Source organism: Ornithodoros turicata, chromosome 4, assembly GCF_037126465.1.
Source record: "Ornithodoros turicata isolate Travis chromosome 4, ASM3712646v1, whole genome shotgun sequence".
In the NCBI taxonomy this organism is placed as follows: Eukaryota; Metazoa; Arthropoda; class Arachnida; order Ixodida; family Argasidae; genus Ornithodoros; species Ornithodoros turicata.
In genome coordinates this window covers 70,867,363-70,888,131 of record NC_088204.1, presented here as the reverse complement: position 1 = coordinate 70,888,131, position 20,769 = coordinate 70,867,363, and the positions used below count along the sequence as shown (strand labels likewise).

General features: G+C 46.5%; 1 protein-coding gene across 1 annotated transcript in view; it reads left to right on the top strand.

Annotated features, from left to right (window-relative positions):
* Positions 1-16,165: 16,165 nt before the first annotated feature.
* The window catches only part of LOC135391810 (E3 ubiquitin-protein ligase XIAP-like), a 235,725-nt gene continuing 231,121 nt past the window's right edge, over positions 16,166-20,769 (top strand). Inside the window, exon 1 of the mRNA XM_064622281.1 lies at positions 16,166-16,295. Coding sequence (XP_064478351.1) covers positions 16,229-16,295 — 67 coding nt within the window. The 5' untranslated portion in view covers positions 16,166-16,228. The remainder of the gene's footprint in view (positions 16,296-20,769) is intronic.

Genomic DNA, 20,769 nt, shown 5'->3' with positions numbered 1-20,769 from the left:
TTGTTTTGAACTTATTGTGTCCAAACTACCTGGTATTTAAATATGATGATTTGTGCTCCACACTTATATGTCGTATCATTGTTCCTAATGCGATAAGACAGCCGATACTAGGTGATACTGCCATACTATGGCGAGTCACAGATACTGATACTCTTATGTTAGGAATGACGTTGTCTTCTAGTCTTCTACCATAAAGTACTCTAATTTCACTCTAGCTAACGTCGACCAAACCGTACTGCTCTTTCGGTTTACAGTAAAAGACCCAATCTTCCACCTTACATTGGTTGCAGAACCACTTCCCACGAAAAACAATGAGCAATGGATGAGAAAGGTACGTATTCGCAGCGTGTGGGATCTTCGCTATACACGCATGGTAGGCAGTGTTGGCCCCGTTACCTAAACGAAGTAATAGAAAATCGCTACACGTTACTCCAGGAAAAGAGTAGCGCAATAGAAATGTCGCTACAAATTAGAAAAAGTAACCCGATACCGATATCAAATGAAAGAAACGTCAATACTATGCGCTGCTTTTCTGCTGCCTTACCCTTCTCCAAGCAACGCCTAACCGAAGGCATCTCGTTGTGGAATATACTTCGGCCCCCTTCAGCACTTTCTGTCATGGTTTACGATTGCTTCTCCTATCAGTCATTGTAACTTAGCACAAACTTCGAAGAAAACTTGTAGACTCTCCATAGATGGTGCTTCCCATCACGGTAGTCCCCGTGCTTGTCACCGGCAACTTCATCTTCCCTGGTTTGTGTGGCTAAGCCGCAACATGGTTTTCGTTCGCTGAATCGAACATCTCTCTCTCCTGGTTTTGTTTGATCAGGTAAATTATGTCTTTCTTCCATTATTAGGTTTAATCACCACATTAATATACGACTCCGATTGGTTTCCTTTCATACTTAGGCCGTCGTGACCTAGGGCCCTTAGGTCCGTTGTGGCCTAAAACTCTCAGGTCTGTTGTGGCCTAAATCCCTCAGGTCTGTCATGGCCTAAAACCCTCAGGTCCGTCGTGACCTAGAACGCGTAGGTCCGTTGTGGCCGAGGTTCAATTTGATATGAGGGACCAATCAATGTAGTTGTATCGGGCAGCTTCCGGTGTTTCCGATGGGTTGTTCCTCATACGTATGGTTTTATATTCGATCTACTGCATGATTTACTGGAAATACAAATCTAGTTCTTCATTGCTCCTTCTGATTACCTTTATGTTACGACCTCTCGATGCTATGGCACATGAGGAACGACTCACGGCCGTAGAAGCCATCCTGGCCGGACTCACCCCCGTTGTAAACCAGATCCTGGAACATTTGCCTCCGAGGGCGGAGACGGGAGTCACGCTATCCGAACAAGGCAGACCGGAATATCCATCCGGGGACCATCCCTCTGAATGGGATCTCCGCTTTGAGGATGAGCGATCGGCTCAGGGGGAGTCCAACCCATTAAGTACGGAAGGGCCTCACTCGGGGCTCTCTGTCCCTGCAGCTACAATACCGCTGGGGAACCCGATGACTACAGAGTCAGCTCCTATCGCCTCCACAGCAGATGACACATCTAGACCAAGTTGGTTGGGCGCAACTTCGGATTCTGCCCAGCGGCAGCGTTCCCGAGCAATGGAAGAATTCATCCAGAATAACTGGACAGGGGAGACTAGAGCCGAACGTCGAAGACGAGCCAGAGAATTGTTCAAATTGCCCGACTTTGCCTGTCTCTGAGTGCCAAACTTAATACGGAGCTAATAGATGCGGGCTTAACTTCGGCGGGACGTCTCCCGGCTCTCCCGGCTCTCAGGGATGTCCAAGGCACCTTAGCCTGGGTAATGGCTCCACTCATCGACATTTTAGATCTATATTTCCGGAGTGTCATTTCGGGTCCTCCAGGAATGGAAGTTTCGTCTGGTGAACCAGTAGTTGATTCAAGAAAGGGAGTAGCCGATCGGGTGGCAGCAGCAGTCGCACATCTCAGACATACCTTTGACCTCGTGCCCGAAGAACGCCGACGCTTCCTCGTCTCACAACTACCTGTCCGCGTGCGGTCTGGAATACCTCACGAGCCGGACGAAGGTGCCGCACTCGGGCGGCGTTTCCTGTTCGCTGATGGTATTCTTGACAGAATTCTGAAGCAAGCGAAAGCCGTGGAAGCTCTTAGGCCGACTTCTACGCCATTCGGCCGGACCTTCGACGAATCACCATCGAAAGTGCCTCGTTTGGAACCGTCAACCAGCCGTTCTGGTGGTACATGTCGGGCCCCTTTCGCAGCCGGGTCACAGCCCTTTAGACAACGCCCCTCACTTCGCACCTCGGGAGCGAGGGGTGCCTGGCTGTAAATACAATTCTTCCCATGGTGCAGGGAAATTAGCTGCATGTGTCCCGTTTTGGCAAACCATTACGTCGGACGCATGGGTGTTAAACGCAGTGCAGGGGTACCGATTAGAATTCGAAACGCCACCCGAGCCCATGACTTAACCTCTCTCGTTTTCCCCATCGACCTCTCCCCAGGGAGAGAAGGCAGTGGAATATTTGTTGCAGAAAAGGACTATCGCACCCATTCAACCCGGGCAGGTGAAGTGTCTCTCCCCTTTCTTCACTGTCCTCAAGAGAGACGCAGGAGTGCGATCGATTTTAAATCTGAAGGCGCTGAATCGGTTCGTTCGCCACGAAGCACTTCAAGGTCGAAGGCTGGTATTCACTCCGCCCTCTCCTACAGCCGAAGGATTACATGGTGAGGATAGACATGGCGGTTGCAAAGGAGACCCCGTGTCTTCAACTTCTGGGAACAGTAAGAGTGCATACGCGCTCTCCGGTTCATCTGGCAACACTCACTTGTCCGGCACCTTTGGAAATCCGTCTTCACAGGACTCAGTACTTTCCCTGGCCTCGAGGTGATCTTTATGCATCCGATGGACTTTACCATTGGCATCTCGCGCTCGGGAAATTACTTTACCCTCCCCGTCGACAATGTAGCACTTGTCCCTTCTTCTGTGGATCGATCATCCAGACACATGTTTTTGTTCCGAAGGATTGGTCCCGTGCCTGGCTGTCATGACGCCGCTTGTGAGGCTCACTAGCGGTGATGTGCTTTGGAGGGAGTCGCACAAGGTACAACAACAAACAAGTAAGTAATGATGGTATAGTGGGCAAAAGGTCCAGTACGGACCGGCAGTGCCTGTTGTTTAGCAACTCACATTGAGGACGGCCTGTTGACGCATGTGGGGTTATCCTGTACTTGAAAAGGAAGTATCTAACAGTTCCTCTTTCCTCCACACCTGAGCGAGAAAGGGGAGTCTTGAAAGTACGACCGAAATTCTCTGCGTGGCCGCTGGACTTGGGGTGATATGAAGACGTCTGAACATGATGAATGCCTTGTTTTGTCAGGAATTACCCAAACTGGTGACGGGTACATGGAGCACCGTTATCAGTCAGTAGGACATCGGGCAGGCCATTCTGATTAAAGTGTCTTTCAACATCTCCACTGTATGCGTTGCTGTCGTTTTCGCCATGCGCACAACCTCCGACCACTTCGTGAACGCGTCCACTTGGGCGAAATAATGATTGCCATGCAGCTCACCGAAGTCCGCATGCAGCCGACATCACGGCTTCTGCGGTGCCTCCCACTGATGTAGCGGTAACAGAGATTCCCATGCTGCAACGGTTGCACTCGTCAGGCAGTAAAGGTACACGAGTAGACAACCGGTGTCGCAGTGGAACAACGACGCCGTAAAATCGTACGTGTCACCACTGATTGCAGCGTATACAGTCAAGCGGTAATCACATGCGGCGATTTCTCGCCGGAAAAACAGTCAAATTGGCCAGCGGAACGACAACTCGACGGAGTAACGGCGGGACGAACCGCATGCAGACATTTCCACTGCAGCGGGCGTTTCGTTAGTCCGTGTTAAATACTGACTTCAAATTAACTGATAAATATTTTGCTACACATAAAAAAGTCATAGTGGCACACAGAAACAGTTCTTGTGGTCAAAGCATATTCTCCAAAGCAAGCGTTAGAAAAGCGCTCTCAGACAGCAGCCGGCGAGCGACAGTATGTTCCCCAGTTCCCAGGTTGGTCATACGGGAATCCGGAACGCCCGCCATGTTCGCTCGTGGAACGGTAGCGCGTAGGCTGCCTACCAGCGGCCGCCTCCGCCCTTCGCCGACGGCTCACCGGAAAAACGGTGATGGTGGCCGGTTTTCCGTTGAGAATTCGTCGTATGCGGTTACCGCTTTAGGGGTGTAACGGTGAGCTGGTTTCGTCGCTGGCATTTCCCGCCAAATTCCGGCCCTATGCTTTTCATTGGCTTCGGTCCCTCGCGTGATCTTTTTGGATCATGATTGGCTGGGGCACAAGTGTTTGATGCATATGAGTGATCAGGCGTTTAATACTGCGCCTAACAGTGTGCATAGCTGAAGTACGTCTGGTCCCGTATTACATCACTTTCTGCCGGCCATAAGTCATGACCTGGCTCACGTGCCATTCTGCATCGCATTACTAGTGCGTTCTGTTCTACTATTTGAATGTGTCTGATGTGTAACGCACTGGTGTGCATGAAAAGGAAAAACAGCATGTATCGCGTACGCCTGGATCCCCGTATTTCGTCATTAGTCGACACGTCGTTACGTATCGGGCCTAAGGTCGATAGCATATCTTACATAGCGTATTTAGCTAATTAAGGTTGCTAATTCTCTGCTTTATCATATCGTTAACAGTTTTTTTCGTTGTTGTTGTTGTTCAGACACCGACAGCTGAATACCACCACGGGATCGTGGCCCTGCGATCCCTGAGCACGTATAGCCCCTGTCACCAGTGCCAGGATGAAGACAATGGCTCGTGGGCCTCATTACGTGCTCTGTGCCTAATAATATCTACTTTCTCCAAACCAAATAGTTTCTTTTAAAGATTGTGTAATATACCGAACTATTCTTCCACTTAGGAACTGTACCTTTTTTGGTGGACTATAGAGCACGATAAGCCCATAGCAATGCTCCTTCCAAGTGGCTGACCTCTTTTTGCTGAACTATGATCTGATAATTTCATTTATCGTATCGTTTGCAGCGGTTACTACAGGCTGCTCAGACTATTCCGTCGACACACACACACACACAAAACATATGGCTTGCATTGGGTTGCGAGAAGGTCCTTGAAAGGGATCCAAAACATATCGCCAACATAAGCACATAAGCAGTGCCAAGTGATACGTACCGATATCTTGGAATATTCCAAGGAAATAGCCGTGTTCAAAAAAGAAAGAAAACAGTTGTATTTGTATGATGATAATTGGGGAATTTAATCGCTAGGTGCGATATTCTACAGCGTTGCTGCCGGTAATGTGGTGGTATGGAATAATGAGGATCCAAGTTCTGCGGTGTCCAAAAAGTTTAGAAGTGCTTTTGGGGCAGAGCGTTGGTGGGATGGCTTCGGCAATGAACTAAGCAATTTTGACATAGTGAGAGGGTACGAATCCGGCTGACATAGAGACACTGAAAGTAAAGCCGTGTTTGATTTCTACATTGAAATGATGCAAAGAAACTATTTCACCAGCGAGCATTCAACAGTCTGCGTCAGCTGCCCTTCTGTGTCAGCTTTCTCTAGTGCAAAGACATAGCGTCCTATATACTACATGCGTGCACAATGAGGCAAAATCGGCTCTTCACGGGGCATCACTTTTCTAGGTTCGGAAACACGGACAGCCAGAGCAGTGACAACCTTTGCTGTAAGCGTACGCTGACGTATGCTCGGTGCATACGCTGCTCTACAGCGGGTTGCGGAGATAAATGTCCTGGATGGGTACACCATGTTCAAGCCTCTGTCATCGCTCGATAAGTCAGTGGTTATCGAAAGACGTCGCACCTGTTAGCATTGGTATGGTCTCTCTTGGGTGTCATGTCATGTCTGCGACAGTCAGACGTCACCGGTTGTAAACTACGCCTTGTCTGTAGGAGGATGGCGTCATGACCGATACTGCTCATATCGCATCGAGGTAGCTATCACCAACCTAGGAAACTAGCGCTACTATTGTGGACGACCGGCGTCTGTGTGTTCCGGAATCAGACATGTAGTGTATAGGAGGCTATGCAAAGATTGCAAGGAGCTGAAGAGCGTCCGTGCCCCGTTCTCTCATCTAAGCTTTTGTTTCTTGCCAGTTTCCCTGCAGTCTTTAGATGAACGCTTGTCATGTAAAATGGAGCCTCACATGCACACTCTGAGGGAAAAAAAAGAAAAAAAAAAGGAGTCGAACGGGAGTGTCAAGCAATTACACACCTTGCTGCAGTTTAAGTTTAACTCTCTCCAGACACCCTGGGGGGGGGGGTTCTTTGTCGAAGCCATTTAGTGGGGAGGGGAGTGTGAGGCACAGCTGCTAAATCTACTGTTTTCTGTTTTGAGGTGTGCCCGGTCGCACAACCGCCCCTCCCACTGGCAGTGGCGGATCCAGGAGGGGGGTCGATTGGGCGATCCCCCCACTGTGCGCCCCGACAACCCCCCCCCCTTCTAAACCGAGGGTCTTGATCCGCCACTGTATCAGTATTGAGTTCTAATACTGTCGTTACTAAGTTTCAGATGAATAAGTAGCTTGCACGGCCCATTGGACAAACAGAAAAAAAAAAGCAACAAGCAGATTGCAAGGAAGAGAAAGGGACGAGTTAGAGCAATGGTCAGGTCATGGTATGCATGAACAAAAGAGCAAGTACGAAGCAATCAATTTTTGCACACACATGATTGAAGGCATCATTTTCCTAGTACTGTTTTTTTGGCATAAGAAATAGTTACTTACTGAAAATATTTGACACATGGTAACTTAACATATCGCCTCTGATTGGGCTACGCTCTCCATATTTATGTTATAGATTATTGCATCGCGTGACAATCAACTGTGTGACTATATAGGGACCATTGATGAGCCAGCGGATGAGTCAGGGCATGAATTAATTCACGCGGCTGAGTAATTCATGCCCTGGCTCATCTGCTGGCTCATGAATGGTCCCTACATAGTCACACAGTTGATTATGCACCATGGAATACTAAAGGCCATCACCTATGAAGGACCAAAGGGCACCGAATAAAGGGCATCCATAAGAAACATTGTTCGATACCACCCACGGAGGGATGGATCATCCGCACTCCTACCCTGCGGCACAAACAGCATGTCGCCACACAAATTGGTTGACTCACCTGACGTGTAGACCTACTCCCAATTTTTGAATCTAGAAGTGAGGGAGTAATGTATACGACAAAGACGTAAGTGATGGACAGTAGAAGAGGAGGAGGAATAAAGGTTCGGTAAAAAAAAGAAAAGAACTATTTTCTGCGACGGAGGACCATGTAGAGTGTCCTGTCTTTCTGTGACGCGAACACTTCATCTGCATCTGACGTCTTCACCTCAGTAAGTGCTCATCGTGTTACAGGTGTTTTATAATAGGTGTATTGGGAAGCGTATGCTGTAGCGGAGTCCCAGAAAACAAGACGTCTAATCAACCTAAGTATGTACATGCGTGGTTCCCAGAACTGCTCCAGTTTCCGAATGACGGCATTCGGACTAACCACCTGTCACGTGCCCTAACATAGCTGCGTGTCTTCAGCTTCTTCAGCTGACGCCACTACATATACACACAAATGTTGTAGGGAAGCTATACCCTGTATCTTCAAATTGTACATTGCATGACAGCAGTTTCTTATACAAGGCAACTGCCTTTTTGCCAAGAAAAAAAAAATCTAAAGCACATGCACAGCACCTTATGCCTCAGCCAGATACACCTCAAAAGGCACGTCTCCACCTACTTTGCCAATCATGAAAGAGCGGAGACGTAGATGCGAACATGCCAAATTTATTAAAAAGCAATGAGAGCAGCACAGGTATCATTTTTACAATTGAGTTGTACGGTCAGGCGGACATCCTGTCCAAGAAAGTATGCAACAACAAGATAGCTAATTAACTAAAATTCCTTAGTTAACTCTTCGATAAGGGGATTTCGCGCAAAAGCGAGATAGCATAATGAGAGACTTTCCTCGTCGAAAGTCATTCCACGTCTAATAAATCCTGAAACACACACGTACAACACACACGTGACGTAACAATGGATAGAGGTAACTTGATGGCGGTAGTTTTAGTCGCCGGTATACGAAAAAGTGCGTTTTTGTATTAACGCTGCACCAGTTACGAAAAAGAAGCATTGTACAAGAACTTGGTAGGATTGGGAAGCGTAGAATTCGCGCGTAATCGTGTAACGCAAGGCAGCTTTCGAGAGCAAACGAGTGCACCCGCCGTGCTCGCGCTGTTTCCTCACCATATTGGGCTCACCACTAGCATTACCGCCGCTACTACTCTTGTGTACTGCGATCCGGGGGAGATATACTGAGCTTTAAATATGGACATGTGGGCCGCCGCAGGACCTTATTCACTTTTTTTATTGTTTTTGATTATCCACAGACGCAGCACCTGTGTTTACCGTCCTCTGCTTCGCGGTCCTCTGACGATGTTTAATTTCTGGTTCTGTGCTGTTTCTTTTTCTCTTTTTCATTCTGCCTATCCCTCCGTGGTTTGTCTGGCGTTTGTACTGCCGCTGACCCTCGTCCGCAGCGACAATTCGGGATTGTTTCTAAAAAGTGTTGTCGATATCTTGAAGTCATGGACATTTCACCGTTGTATGCATGATTTTGTTGCGGTTTTGTTTACTGTTAGTGTTGGAATAATATATTTCATGTTCGCCGGCGTACTTGCCTGAGCAGAATTGCGACTGCGAGTGAGCTGTCTGCGCGGTTCTGTTTTTTATATGTTTGTGCAAATATGAAAGATTTATCTCGCAGATATATTTGCTTTGTCACTTGGCATACCCACACGCGGGAATGCAACACCCCTCAGGAAATTAGTCATGGGAGAGGCCTTATTCCACAGTATGTTCAGCACATTAACAAAGATGCCGCAGTACACACGCGCGATACACGTACAATTGCAGCATTCAGGGACATCCCCTCTGAAATCCGACTTGACCTGATAGCAGAGGACTACGCAAGGAAGCTAAGTTTACAGGGTGGTGCGTGGGTACGTGAGGAGGAACAGATTTGGGCAGGGAGAGGAGGACATATCTGAGGCCAACAATTCCCTCTTCGCGCCCCGACCTGATAACAACACCTATAACGCGCCCTGGAGCTATAGCGTAAGATAAAGAATAAGGCGTGATGTATAACTGTGGGAACGAGCATGAGGCTTTCCAGATATCGGGAGATTGCAGGATGAAATTGGCAGCTTGGCGCCTGTGATAGCCTTCTGGACGACAAATTGACTAAATGCGAGTTGTAAGGGTGCAGCAAGGACAACAGCTACGGTCCGCACACGATACACAGACCACGTAATTTTATGATGATACCGTCAGTATCAAGTTGGTATCAAGAGGTATTACGAGCTAAAATAGAGGAAACTGACAATCTGGCGCCACTGTGTGCCACTTGGGCGACGATTTGGCAAAATGTCTGAAGTATATAGATTGGGCTGGTTGGTGTAAATCCACAAGCGACCAAAGAACAAACACGAAACAACAACAGAGCGACTTGTGTGTGATCTTGTCTCCTGTTTGTTCTTTGGTCGCTTGAAAATGAATGATTTGACAAAACGCTACTTCGCAGGCTGTAGCACGGGAAACTGGTATGGGCCGTGGACTCATACCTATTAAGCATGGATATACAGACTACGTAATTAAATGATGACATCTTCGATATCACGTTTATATTCAGAGTTATTATTAAATGAAATGGAAGACATGGACAATTTGGCGTCTGCGAGTGCTGTGGCGATGCGAGTGGTGGCGTCTGCGAGTAGCAATGATTTGATCAAACGCGACTTCGTTGGACCAGAGATTTTGGTGCAGAACTAAATACATTCGGAATCGAAGGCGTGTATATTCACAAATCCCAGCAGTGGGTTGGAATACAGAAGGTCACCGACACGCGAGTTATGTACGAGAGTCATTGTGTGAAAATGTTTAATTATTTCCCCTGATTTTTTTTATTTTTCACGTTGAAAATGCAAGCAAAATCAACAATACAGTGTGTAAACCGACAACTTCAGTGCTCCTGAACGTTGGGATAATCGTTCGTGAAGAACTATGTACGAATATCTTGAAACGCCTTTCAAATTTTCAGTGTCTCATTTGGAAATAAAGCTCATTTGTTTCTGTTGGTGTGTTAAGTGAAGTTTTTCATTGGCGAATTGTATATGCGAATGCCTAATAACTATACCGCTCAGCTGTTTACGCTAAGGTACTTTGCATTAATTGCGGTCCTTTCCAGGGATTTCATTACCCCCACCCCCAGGCAGGTGACACTCCCCCTGAATTTTTCCAACTACCCCCCTGTAATTCATGAGATTTCCTGTTACAGCTTGGCCACCAATGCACATACCCATAGATATGTATCCATAAAGATATACCCCCCTATGGTTCGCTCCACTCGAAATCACGCAGACGTCTTATCACGCCGGGTACCGCATCTTGGCTTCTATGCGCATTGATGGTAGAGCCAGCCGCAACAACAATAACAAAGAAGAAATTGTCGTTACTCTTCGGTGCTGATACGAGTTACGCAACGGACTAAAAGCTGATACCTGCCGTTAGAATTCAGCATGAGAGAGCCGCGACGATATGGCAAGGAAAAAAACTTGCCAAGATACGGGCACAAAAGTGAACTTGCATGGCAAATCTCTGGCAGTCCGAACACTTGCACGGCAGCAGACACCGACGAGCACTGGTGCTAAAGTCTGAGGAAAAGATATCATATATGAAAATACATATCCGTTACGAAGCCGTTTGAATTTCACTGTTCATGGTAATCAACCAATTTTTCTCGAAGTGCAGCACGCATAGAGGAGTTCATGATTCGCTTACACGTCTACCTGCAAGAAATGACCCACAGTCTCCTTCTGAAACATTGCATCACTTGCCAACTTCTCTGAGAAAAGTGAAAAGTAACCTTTCTGCAACCCCGATGATGGCAGGGGCATCCAAGGAATACACCACAAAGAGTCACTGGTGTATTCTGCATAGCGAAGCCATTATGAACGACTTATACTAGGCCCTTGTACTGGGATTTTAACAGTGGTGACCGTAAAATTTGGAAAAGGCGCCGGAAGAGCCCTTTAAAACGGGCGAAACCCTTTGTATCATGGTGCCAAAGGCATATTCGAGACGGCTTATGCAATTGCCCCTCCTACTGGGATTGTAACAGAGGCGACCGCAAAATCCGTAAAAGACCGCAGCAGAGCCCCTTAGAATGTGCGAAACCTCTTTAATCATGGTTCCAAGCAGATATTATCAACAGCTTATCATGCTCTTCTACTGGGGTTGCAACAGAAGCGACCACAAAATTAGGAAAAGGCAGCGGCAGAGCCCTTTAAAACGTACGAAACCCCCTGTATCATGGTACCAAAGGCATATTCATGAAGGCTTATGCTATGCCTTTCTACCGGGATTGCGCAAGAAGAGACCGCAAAATCCGGATGCGGCGGCAGCAAGGCCGTTTAAAACGGGCGGCACTCCCTGTATCACGGAGCGAAAGAAGGAAAGTTATCAGTGGCTTGTGCAATGCTATTGTGCTGGAGTTATAACACAGGCGATCGCCAAATTTGGAAAACGTGGCAGCAGAGCAGAGCCCTCTTAAACGAGGAAAACCCCTTGTGGCATGCTGCCAAAGACCTCTTATCAACAACTTATACAATGCCATTCTACATCATAACACAAGCGACCGCAAATATCGGAAAAGGATGCAGCATAGCCCTTCAAGACGGGCGAGACCCCTTGTATCATGCTGCCAATGACATGTCATCAATGATTTGTGCTATGCCCTTCTACTGTGATTGTAACAGAGGCTACAGCAAAATACGGAAAATGCGGCAGCATTGCCCTTTAAAACGGTCGATACCCCTTGTATCATAGTTCCAAAGTCATACGTATACGTATTCGTAACGACTTATCCTATTGCCGTTCTACTGGAATACGGACGCGGCCGCAAACTCCATAAAAGGCTGCAGCAGAGCCCTTTAAAACGGACAAAGAACCCTTTAATCATTTTACACACACACATTTTACACACATATAAAGACGCGACGGCTTATGTTATGCCCCTCTCCTGTGATTGCATCGGAAACCACCGCAAAATTTGGAAAAGGCGGCAGCAGGGCCCTTTACAATGACTCAAATGACTTGTATAATGGTGCCAAAAAGATACTATGAAGGGCTTGTACTGGGATTGTAACAGAGGCTACCGCAACGTTCGGCATCAGATCGAGCCCTTTAAAACGTGCGAAGCCCCTTTAATCGTGGTGACAGGGCATATCTGCTTCCACTGTACATGGATAGGTCGCGTTCGAAGAAACTGCTTCCAAAACGACACTCGCGAAGGCAAAAAAAGAAATAAAATGCTATCAAATTTGGGGCTTAATATGAGCTCATATAAAAATAATATAAAAAATGTCTTAAGCTGGTTTGACAGAATGTATACATGAAATCCAGATTTCGGAGTTTGAGCCCCGTACCATTTTCCCCTTTTGCACCCAGAGAGGTCGCGTTTCACAAAATCGCCAAAGTGGCACTCGAAATGGCCAAATAGTCAATTTCATCAACTTCGGGACTTAATATCATTTGATATAACAACAATATTGAAGATGTCCTAAGCTGATTTTGTAATTTGTATATGTGAAAATAAGATCACGGGGTTTGAACCCCGTCTCTTGTTCCCCTGTTGCACCTTGAGTGGTCGCATTTGAGAAAATCGCTTGCAAAACGGCACTCGAAATGGCCAAATGGCCAATTTAATAAAATTCGTGGCTTAATATCATTTGATATAACAATAAATATCCTAAGGTGATTTTGTAATTTGTATATGTGAAAATAAGATCATGGGCTTTGAACCCCGTACCTTGTACACCTGTTGCACCTTGAGAGGTCGCGTTTGACAAAATCGCTTCCAAAACGGCACACGGAATGGCCAAATGGCCAATTTAATAAAATTCGGGGCTTAATATCATTTGATATCACAATAATATTAAATATGTCCTAAGCTAGTTTTGTAATTTGTATATCTGAAAGTAAAATCACAGGGTTTGAATCCCGGACCTTGTTCACCTGTTGCACCCTGAAACGTCGCGTTCGACAAAATCGCTTCCAAAACGGCACACGGAATGACCAAATGGCCAATTTAATAAAATTCGGGGCTTAATATCATTTGATATCACAATAATATTAAAGATGTCCTAAGCTAATTTTGTAATTTGTATATCTGAAAGTAAAATCACAGGGTTTGAACCCCGGACCTTGTTCACATGTTGCACCCTGAAAGGTCGCGTTTGACAAAATCGCTTCCAAAACGGCACTCGAAATGGCCAAGTGGCCAATTTTATCAACCTCGGGGCTTAATATCATTTGATATAACAATAATATTAAAGATGTCCTAAGCTGATTTTGTAATATGTATATCTGGAAGTAAGATCACGAGGTTTGAACCCTGTATCTTGTTCCCCTGTTGCACCCTGAGATGTCGAGTTTGACAAAATCGCCTCCAAAACGGCACTCGAAATGGCCAAATTCATCAACATTGAGGCTTAATATCATTTGATATAAAAAATAATATTAAAGATGTCCTAAGGTGATTTTGTAATATGTATGTGAAAGTAAGATCACGGGGTTTGAACCCCGCATCTTGTTCCCCTGTTGACCGGCCTCGGTGGCTCAGTCGGTAGCGTGTTCGCCTTCTGATCGCGGGTTCGAACCCGGCCGAGGACGCCAAGCCAACAACTTGCTGGCAGGGTACAAGTTGCTTAGACACGCCGTCATCCGCGAGGGACGTTAAATACGGGGTGCCGTGTGATGAGCTTTCATCGTACGTTAAAGAAGGTGGGCAAAAGCAATCCACAGACCGACCGCTGTGGCGTCGCTCATGATCTCAGTTGTCTCGCGACGTAAACACCCAATTATTATGTTCCCCTGTTGCACCCTGAAAGGTCGCGTTTGTCGAAATCACTTCCAAAACGGCACTCAAAATGGACAAGTTTATCAAGTTTAATATAAAACCGATATTAAATACAAAACGGCATCATTTGTATATTACTCACTCAGCGCTAATTTGTCTATTCTGTTGGAGATCCGGAAAAAATGACCGTCCGCCTCTCGAACTCCTTCACACCGGCCGTACAGTCTCAGCGCATGCGTATTACCATAATGCTGGCACTTAGTCCGTCGAGCGCCTAGGAGGGGAACCCTGTCTGAGTCGCAACTTTGAAGGCCCTGGGTGCATCAGGATTAACACTCACACATCGTGCCGTGGTTGGTATGTGGCCTGGGGGACGTACTGACTAAAAATAGGCGATGACATTACCAGAATTTGACTGTCATTGTCGAAAAATCATAGTCTAAACATGGGCCTTGTGCAAAAATCGACGGAATCCCCATAGGCGCAATGCATTAAAATTAATTTGGCGAGGGTGCACTAGGTTTATATTCTGCTAGCGCCTTTCATGTCTCCAGGGGTTCTTTACATGGTGTTCTTCTGTATTAGACAATGACATCTTAAAATTTTTATTCGGTTTAGCTGTTAATTGACATAAACGTCGTCTCCCATTGAATTCACATCTTGTAAAGCCGCTTCCCGCATAGCCGCTGAGCATATTGGCGGAGCGCGCCGGCGGAGGGTTACCGCGAATTTCGGGATTGGATGATAAAGAACCTGTTAGATAGTGACTCCAGAACAACTTCCTAGCACTTCGCACAGCAAGGCAATGATGAACACAAAATGAACTAAGCATACGTACATATTACACTTTATTGTCACATCTTCGCGGTGGATTTCCTATAAAACGTGTACGAAAACACAAGAGCTAGACACAGCTTACACGCGGCCCGCATAGTAACAAAGTGGTGATAAAACAAAAACCATCCAGGCATGAGTGAGCCGCTGTTGTCATTGCGCTAAAACTAAAAAAGGTCCCAAGGACTGCATGCTCTCCTGATGACTCCGCGTGTGTCCTTGTTGGTGGACATCTAGAAGCAAAACAGACTTCCGCGACATCGATTTCCGACGTTCCGTTAACCACATGCTGCACGAATTTAGCCCGTGCAAAGCAAAAAAAGTATTGACTGCATCGGCTATTTGTGAGGCGTAACCAGGCAGTAAGGCAAATCCACAATATCCAGAGGGTATCCCCTGAGAAACATTATTGGCCGGAGAGATTCTGATAATTTGCGTTCATTCGGAAAATGTTCATGAAAATTCGGAAAATGTTCATGATAACAGTTCTGAAAACATAATAAGACAATCACCGTCTTTCTTCTTGGAGGCAGTCACATTGCTAAGCTTAGATAACTTCTTTTATGGTATCGTTTTCGTAGAATTATTCCGATACAATAAATCTCGCTAATAGGCAGTTTTAGCAAACCGTTGGTAAGGAAACTTCTCTCCGTTGCGGGCACGGAAGCCAGCAATCCAGCCAGGACATCGACATCTGACATTGGCATCGATCGTAGGACACGACAAGAAGCGACGCATTTCATTGCAAAGTCCACATCCCGGCACCAAGCGAATGCTCTATGTAAAACGCGTCTTACCTCGGTAGCAGGTTCTTTTTTTTTTTTTTTCGCTTTTTTTTTCTTCCACTAGAATGTTCCGCCGGGATGACAGACGACGCGGCCTATATCGCAATTTGTGATAGCATGGTTGTGCAAGTACTACCAAGTAGATACCGTTCTATAGGATACCCTAGATATAACGGCGAAAAAATCCGATCCCGTCCGGGAATCCAGGGATCCGCATTTCGGAATCGCGAAATCCCGGGATTGTAAAAACGGCTCGGGATTCCGAACACTGCTCTTTGCATGTTCACGTTGAAGCCGCGAGGATTCCGATCACCAAAAAGAAGCACGCGAATGAGAGGTCTTGTCCGAGCGAGTCTGTTTGTTCCCAGTCTTGGATTGTTTGCTTGGGTAGTATGACACCCGATCACTGCTTCATTAGCATTATTTCACTAATGGGTACTTCCGCATTCCTGCCGAGAAAAAAGAAACTGAGACCAACACCATCGTAAACATTACGGGTACTTCGCTTGAAATGTCATTCGAAAAGCGCGGCAGTATGAGCACCGATAAGAACGCTGCCGTTCCCAAACCATAACGATGGGAGAGACAAAAACGCGGCATCGCTGTAGGCCTCTCCAGAACCGTTATCGTCGTTTGGCCGCACCAGTACGTTCGCTCATATGCTGAATCTTTTACGCCATACCCACGCCAGTACCTCGCAAGCACCCGTGGTGCCTTTCCACAAGGGTAAGTTCCTTTGTTACTGTAACTCGTGAGGCTCACAGTTAGTGTGCGCAGTGAAAACCGTGTCCGCACGTTCCAACAAGGTGAGTGGGAGGCACCCAGTGGTTTTCTTCAAAAACCACCTTTTCAATTCCCAGGTATTTACAAATTCATTAACAGCCTCACAATGTACTGTGCTGGACAAAAGTTTACGGAACACGTTCCTGCGCATCCGGTGGTGGTGGTGGTGCTCGTACGGTACCATTCGCTGCTGGCGTAGTCCGTCTGACGAAGGCATGCATCGGAGCGTGTTCCGTAAACTTTTGTCCAGCACAGTACATTGTGAGGCTGTTAATGAATTTGTAAATACCTGGAAATTGAAAAGGTGGTTTTTGAAGAAATCCACTGGGTGCCTCCCACTCGCCTTGTTGGAACGTGCGGACACGGTTTTCACAAAGTATATAGCAGGGAATACGTACGGTGTGTGGGAAGCAGGTTGAAGATAGATATGCACAATGTGTCATAAGAAGTATTTAAGTTATTATATTAAATGCCACAGTCAGAAAACGTAAACAAGATAAAACACAAACACATCAAAATGAAAATAATTAGAGTAGTAAATACTTCAAAAAGTTCTATTGCTGCACACTACACAAATGTATACCTATTGGTGGTGGTGATGCGATGGAAAAACTAAACTGGTGGAAAAAACTAAACCGATGGTGCGTGGCGCTACTACAGCGATGGTTGCACCCTCCCCCCCCCCCCCCCCCGAAAAAAAAAGAACAAGAAAAACATGAAATGAGCAAGAAAGCTATCGCTGGTGACTTGCCAACGCAGCAAGCAAGAATTAATCCAATGCGTTATCGAATTCCCTTACGAAAAATACCTTTCTAGAAAAGTTCTGAGGGGAAATAAACTATCTGACCTCTAGTTTTCTGAGGTTTCGTCATAACTGAGGTTTTTAATAATAATTGGGGGTTTACGTCGCCACGGCGGTTGGTCTGTGAATTGCTTTTGCCCAGCTTAAGGTTCTTTAACGTGCGATGAGAGCTCATCATACGGCACCCCGTACTTAACGTCCCTCGCGGAAGAGGCTTGTCTAAGCAACTTGTACTCTGCCACTAAGTTACCGGCGTCCTTGGCCGGGTTTGAACCCGCGATCTCGGGATCGGAAAGTGACTGTGTTTCCTAGTTCAAGTTCTATAGGATTAAACCGGACATGCAGAAAATGGGAAATTGGATTTCACTAGAAAATATTACATTGCGGGGGCGACGGGTGTTGTTCCTGCGAAACGATTCATTGGGAGTGTACCGCTCAGTTACGTACAAGTATTTGTATTTTCCTTTTACATTTACTTGTATCCATGTATTTTGATCTATGTGCTTCCATTATGTATTTGTGTCTCGATTTGCATTTTATGTATTATTTAGAAAAAAAAAAGACAAAACTTTCTCCAGGGTATGTATGTGGGTAACCCGTGGGAGAAGCGTATAAAGTGGGTCGAAGCCAACGAATGTCGGTTTGATGAAAACAAATGCAGTGTTGGGTAAATTACAAAAAACAGGACACCACGGAAGCATATGTCAGCCGTCTGCATAGCTTTGCAGTTTTCCTGCTCTCCCTATTGCCCTTGGAGTGACCTCATTGGTCACTCTCACAAAAAGATGACTCAAGAGAGATGACAGATGAACGGAAGTCGTACGTGGTTTCTTAGAATACTCCCTTGTTGCTCTCTTGTGAGTGGACAGAAAGGGGCAGTATATCGCGCCGGTTTCTCCGAGCATTTTCCTCCTTCCTACCCAATGAAAGTTGCCAATGGCCGTTCGTAAAATGCGCAGTCAACCCCTACAGCGAAAAGCCGGATGTGCCTGTCTATGGGCGACCACATATCTGCCTTAGGCGACAGATTTACATATACTAGGAATGCGGTTTACAACTCTGTCCTGCCCTTACACTGTTAAAACAGAACTTCACCATATAGCACGCTCATAGCCAACCAGCATTCCGAATGATATCATTCTGTGTATTGATTTGTTGAAAATGGGAGGAGCAGCCTATCTGGGACACACTGTCTCCTCCCAGATAAGCGCCTCCCCGCTGTTCTGAACGAATCAGGACACAGAATGATATTATTCGGAATGATGGTTGACTAGAAGCGTGCTATGTGGTGAAGTTCTGTTTTCACAGTGTAGTTGATTAGACGAAATATTGTTGCTTAAAAGCTGTAGAGCAACTAATTTCGAAGTCGTTCAAGCTGGAGAAATACTGAAATCAATGAAAACTAGGAAAACGAAGGAGCCATACCCGCATTGTGCCCAGTGGCCTAGCCACGGGGGGGGGGGGGGGGGGGGGGGGGGCTCGAGCCCCCCCTACCTGCCACGACGGACCCACGGAAATCGCGCAAATCCGAATAGAAAATAATATATGGGGAGGGGGGCGGGAACAGTGTGACGATCGCGAAAGTTCTTACAGTTCATGGCGTCTATCTAATCGGCACTCATGAATGGTTTTCAAAGTATGAGCTTTTCAAAATCCTTCCGATCTCGTGACACCGCCTCATTGGACATCACTGCGTAATCGTATTGTGAACGCCCAAATCAATTACCGCATTTTGCGGTGTGCACAAGTATTGTGTGTTGTCGCACCCAGGATCAGCGGGGGGGGGGGGGCGTTTCGTATCGAGCCCCCCCTACCTCGGCGGTCTGGCTACGCCACTGATTGTGCCATACTCAACTTACCTGATACGCGACTTCTTGTTTGAGGAGGATCTGGATTAAACGGTAATGTGGCACTCGGCATAAAGGTCACAACGTCAACAACACATACATTACAACTACGGTGTTTCGCCAGTATGATGGGAATGTTTCGACATGGGTTCTCGTTTCGATGCGATCCAAAGTCCGCCGTGATAATGGGTCATGTATCACATCGATCGATCGGCTGCCATGTGGTCTCCAGAAGCCAGAACAAAAACGTCTCTAACAAACAGTGTCGACGGAATCGAGCTCAGTGCAGGAAAAGCAAGTCAGAGAAAGCTACATGCAACACATGCAATTCCTGCATATTTTTCATTTTCCTTGTATTCAACCTAATCTAGGCACAAAAACACACGCCACTCTGGGTTTGCGACTTGTTGGTGACACTGCACTCTAAAAACGGTGACACTTTAGTGACACGTGAAATTGGTGTGACACTTTGGGGCGAGCCCAAACTTGGATTTGGAATGTGTCACAGAGCGAACTTAGTCCATATACAGTTACCGGAAACGCGTTTTTGTTGCCACCGAAGTGGCTGAGGTGTCGTAGATGATTACTGAAGCCTGGGAGGGCGTTTGAACACTGGAGTTGTGACACTTGCCGCAGCTGCGGCCGTTGCCCGTGACACATGGTTTGATATTTTCGCTGTTTGAACGCTTCGGATCTCTATGTTTTCTCATTCAGTTACCAACAATGTGCAAGTCTTCGGTCAGTTCAAGCGAGGACGCTCACGAGGTTTCTCGCGTCCGGTTTTATTTGCTAATGTAGCTTATTTAACTCGCTTTCGGGAATACTGTGACTACTCAGACGTTGATGTTACTGGAATATATCGAGGAATCTGTGCGTATATGACCTATGCTAGTGTTTGTCATATATGAGGTCACACCGTTCACACCCGTGTGCACGGCAGGATGGTGCATCATGTGAGGGCATCCTTCAGTGAAGCACGGACGTATCGGTAAGTTATTTGGGGTTTGTTTTCTTTTCGGAACGACGAACGCAATGAAATCATGTGAATACAGGGATGCTGGAGGATAAATTGGAGCAAAGTGTGCCGCATTGTCTCTGTGTCTCTGCCCCCTGTCGAACGCGAGCACACTTTCGGAAACTCCACCTTGCTTTCCCTAAAGCATTAGGAAATACTTGACTTTATGCATGTGAAATTGTTACCAAGCAGACAATCGCATGCGCGCGTCTGCACCACGGGCACGGGCGTATTCGCGTAATGAGCGTCCTTCACCAGTGCATCTGTGCGCCATAATTCTTTGACATCCAAAATCAAAAGTTACAGCGATGGAGAGAAATTCAGAGTTTTTTGAGTAGCTCCCGAGAATGGAGGCTTTGCGGCCTGTTTTTCTTCATACTTCATTGCGCCGTTTCTTCCGATTACGTTCTGCATTTCGTTTGTCTTCACTTATCTTTTTTAATGTGCCGTGATCTGAACTGACCACTTTAGGACCTGCAGAACCCCTATTAGGAAATTTCAGAATAGCGTGTGAGTCGCCAACGCAAGCGCAAATGAAGCTCTTTTGCTAATTATTCAGTTACCATGCTTCCCTTCAGGACACCCCTGTATTTCGAGATGCAGTTCGAGCAACGATTGCCATCTTAGTCAGGGTTCTACGGAATCAAGCAACCAGGAGGGTCTTGCACTCCGTGCTTGCCGCGCGATTACCTCGCAGTGTATCGATTCTGAAATAAAATGTTTCTCTTTTCACGTGACCCCTAGCATGTGAGC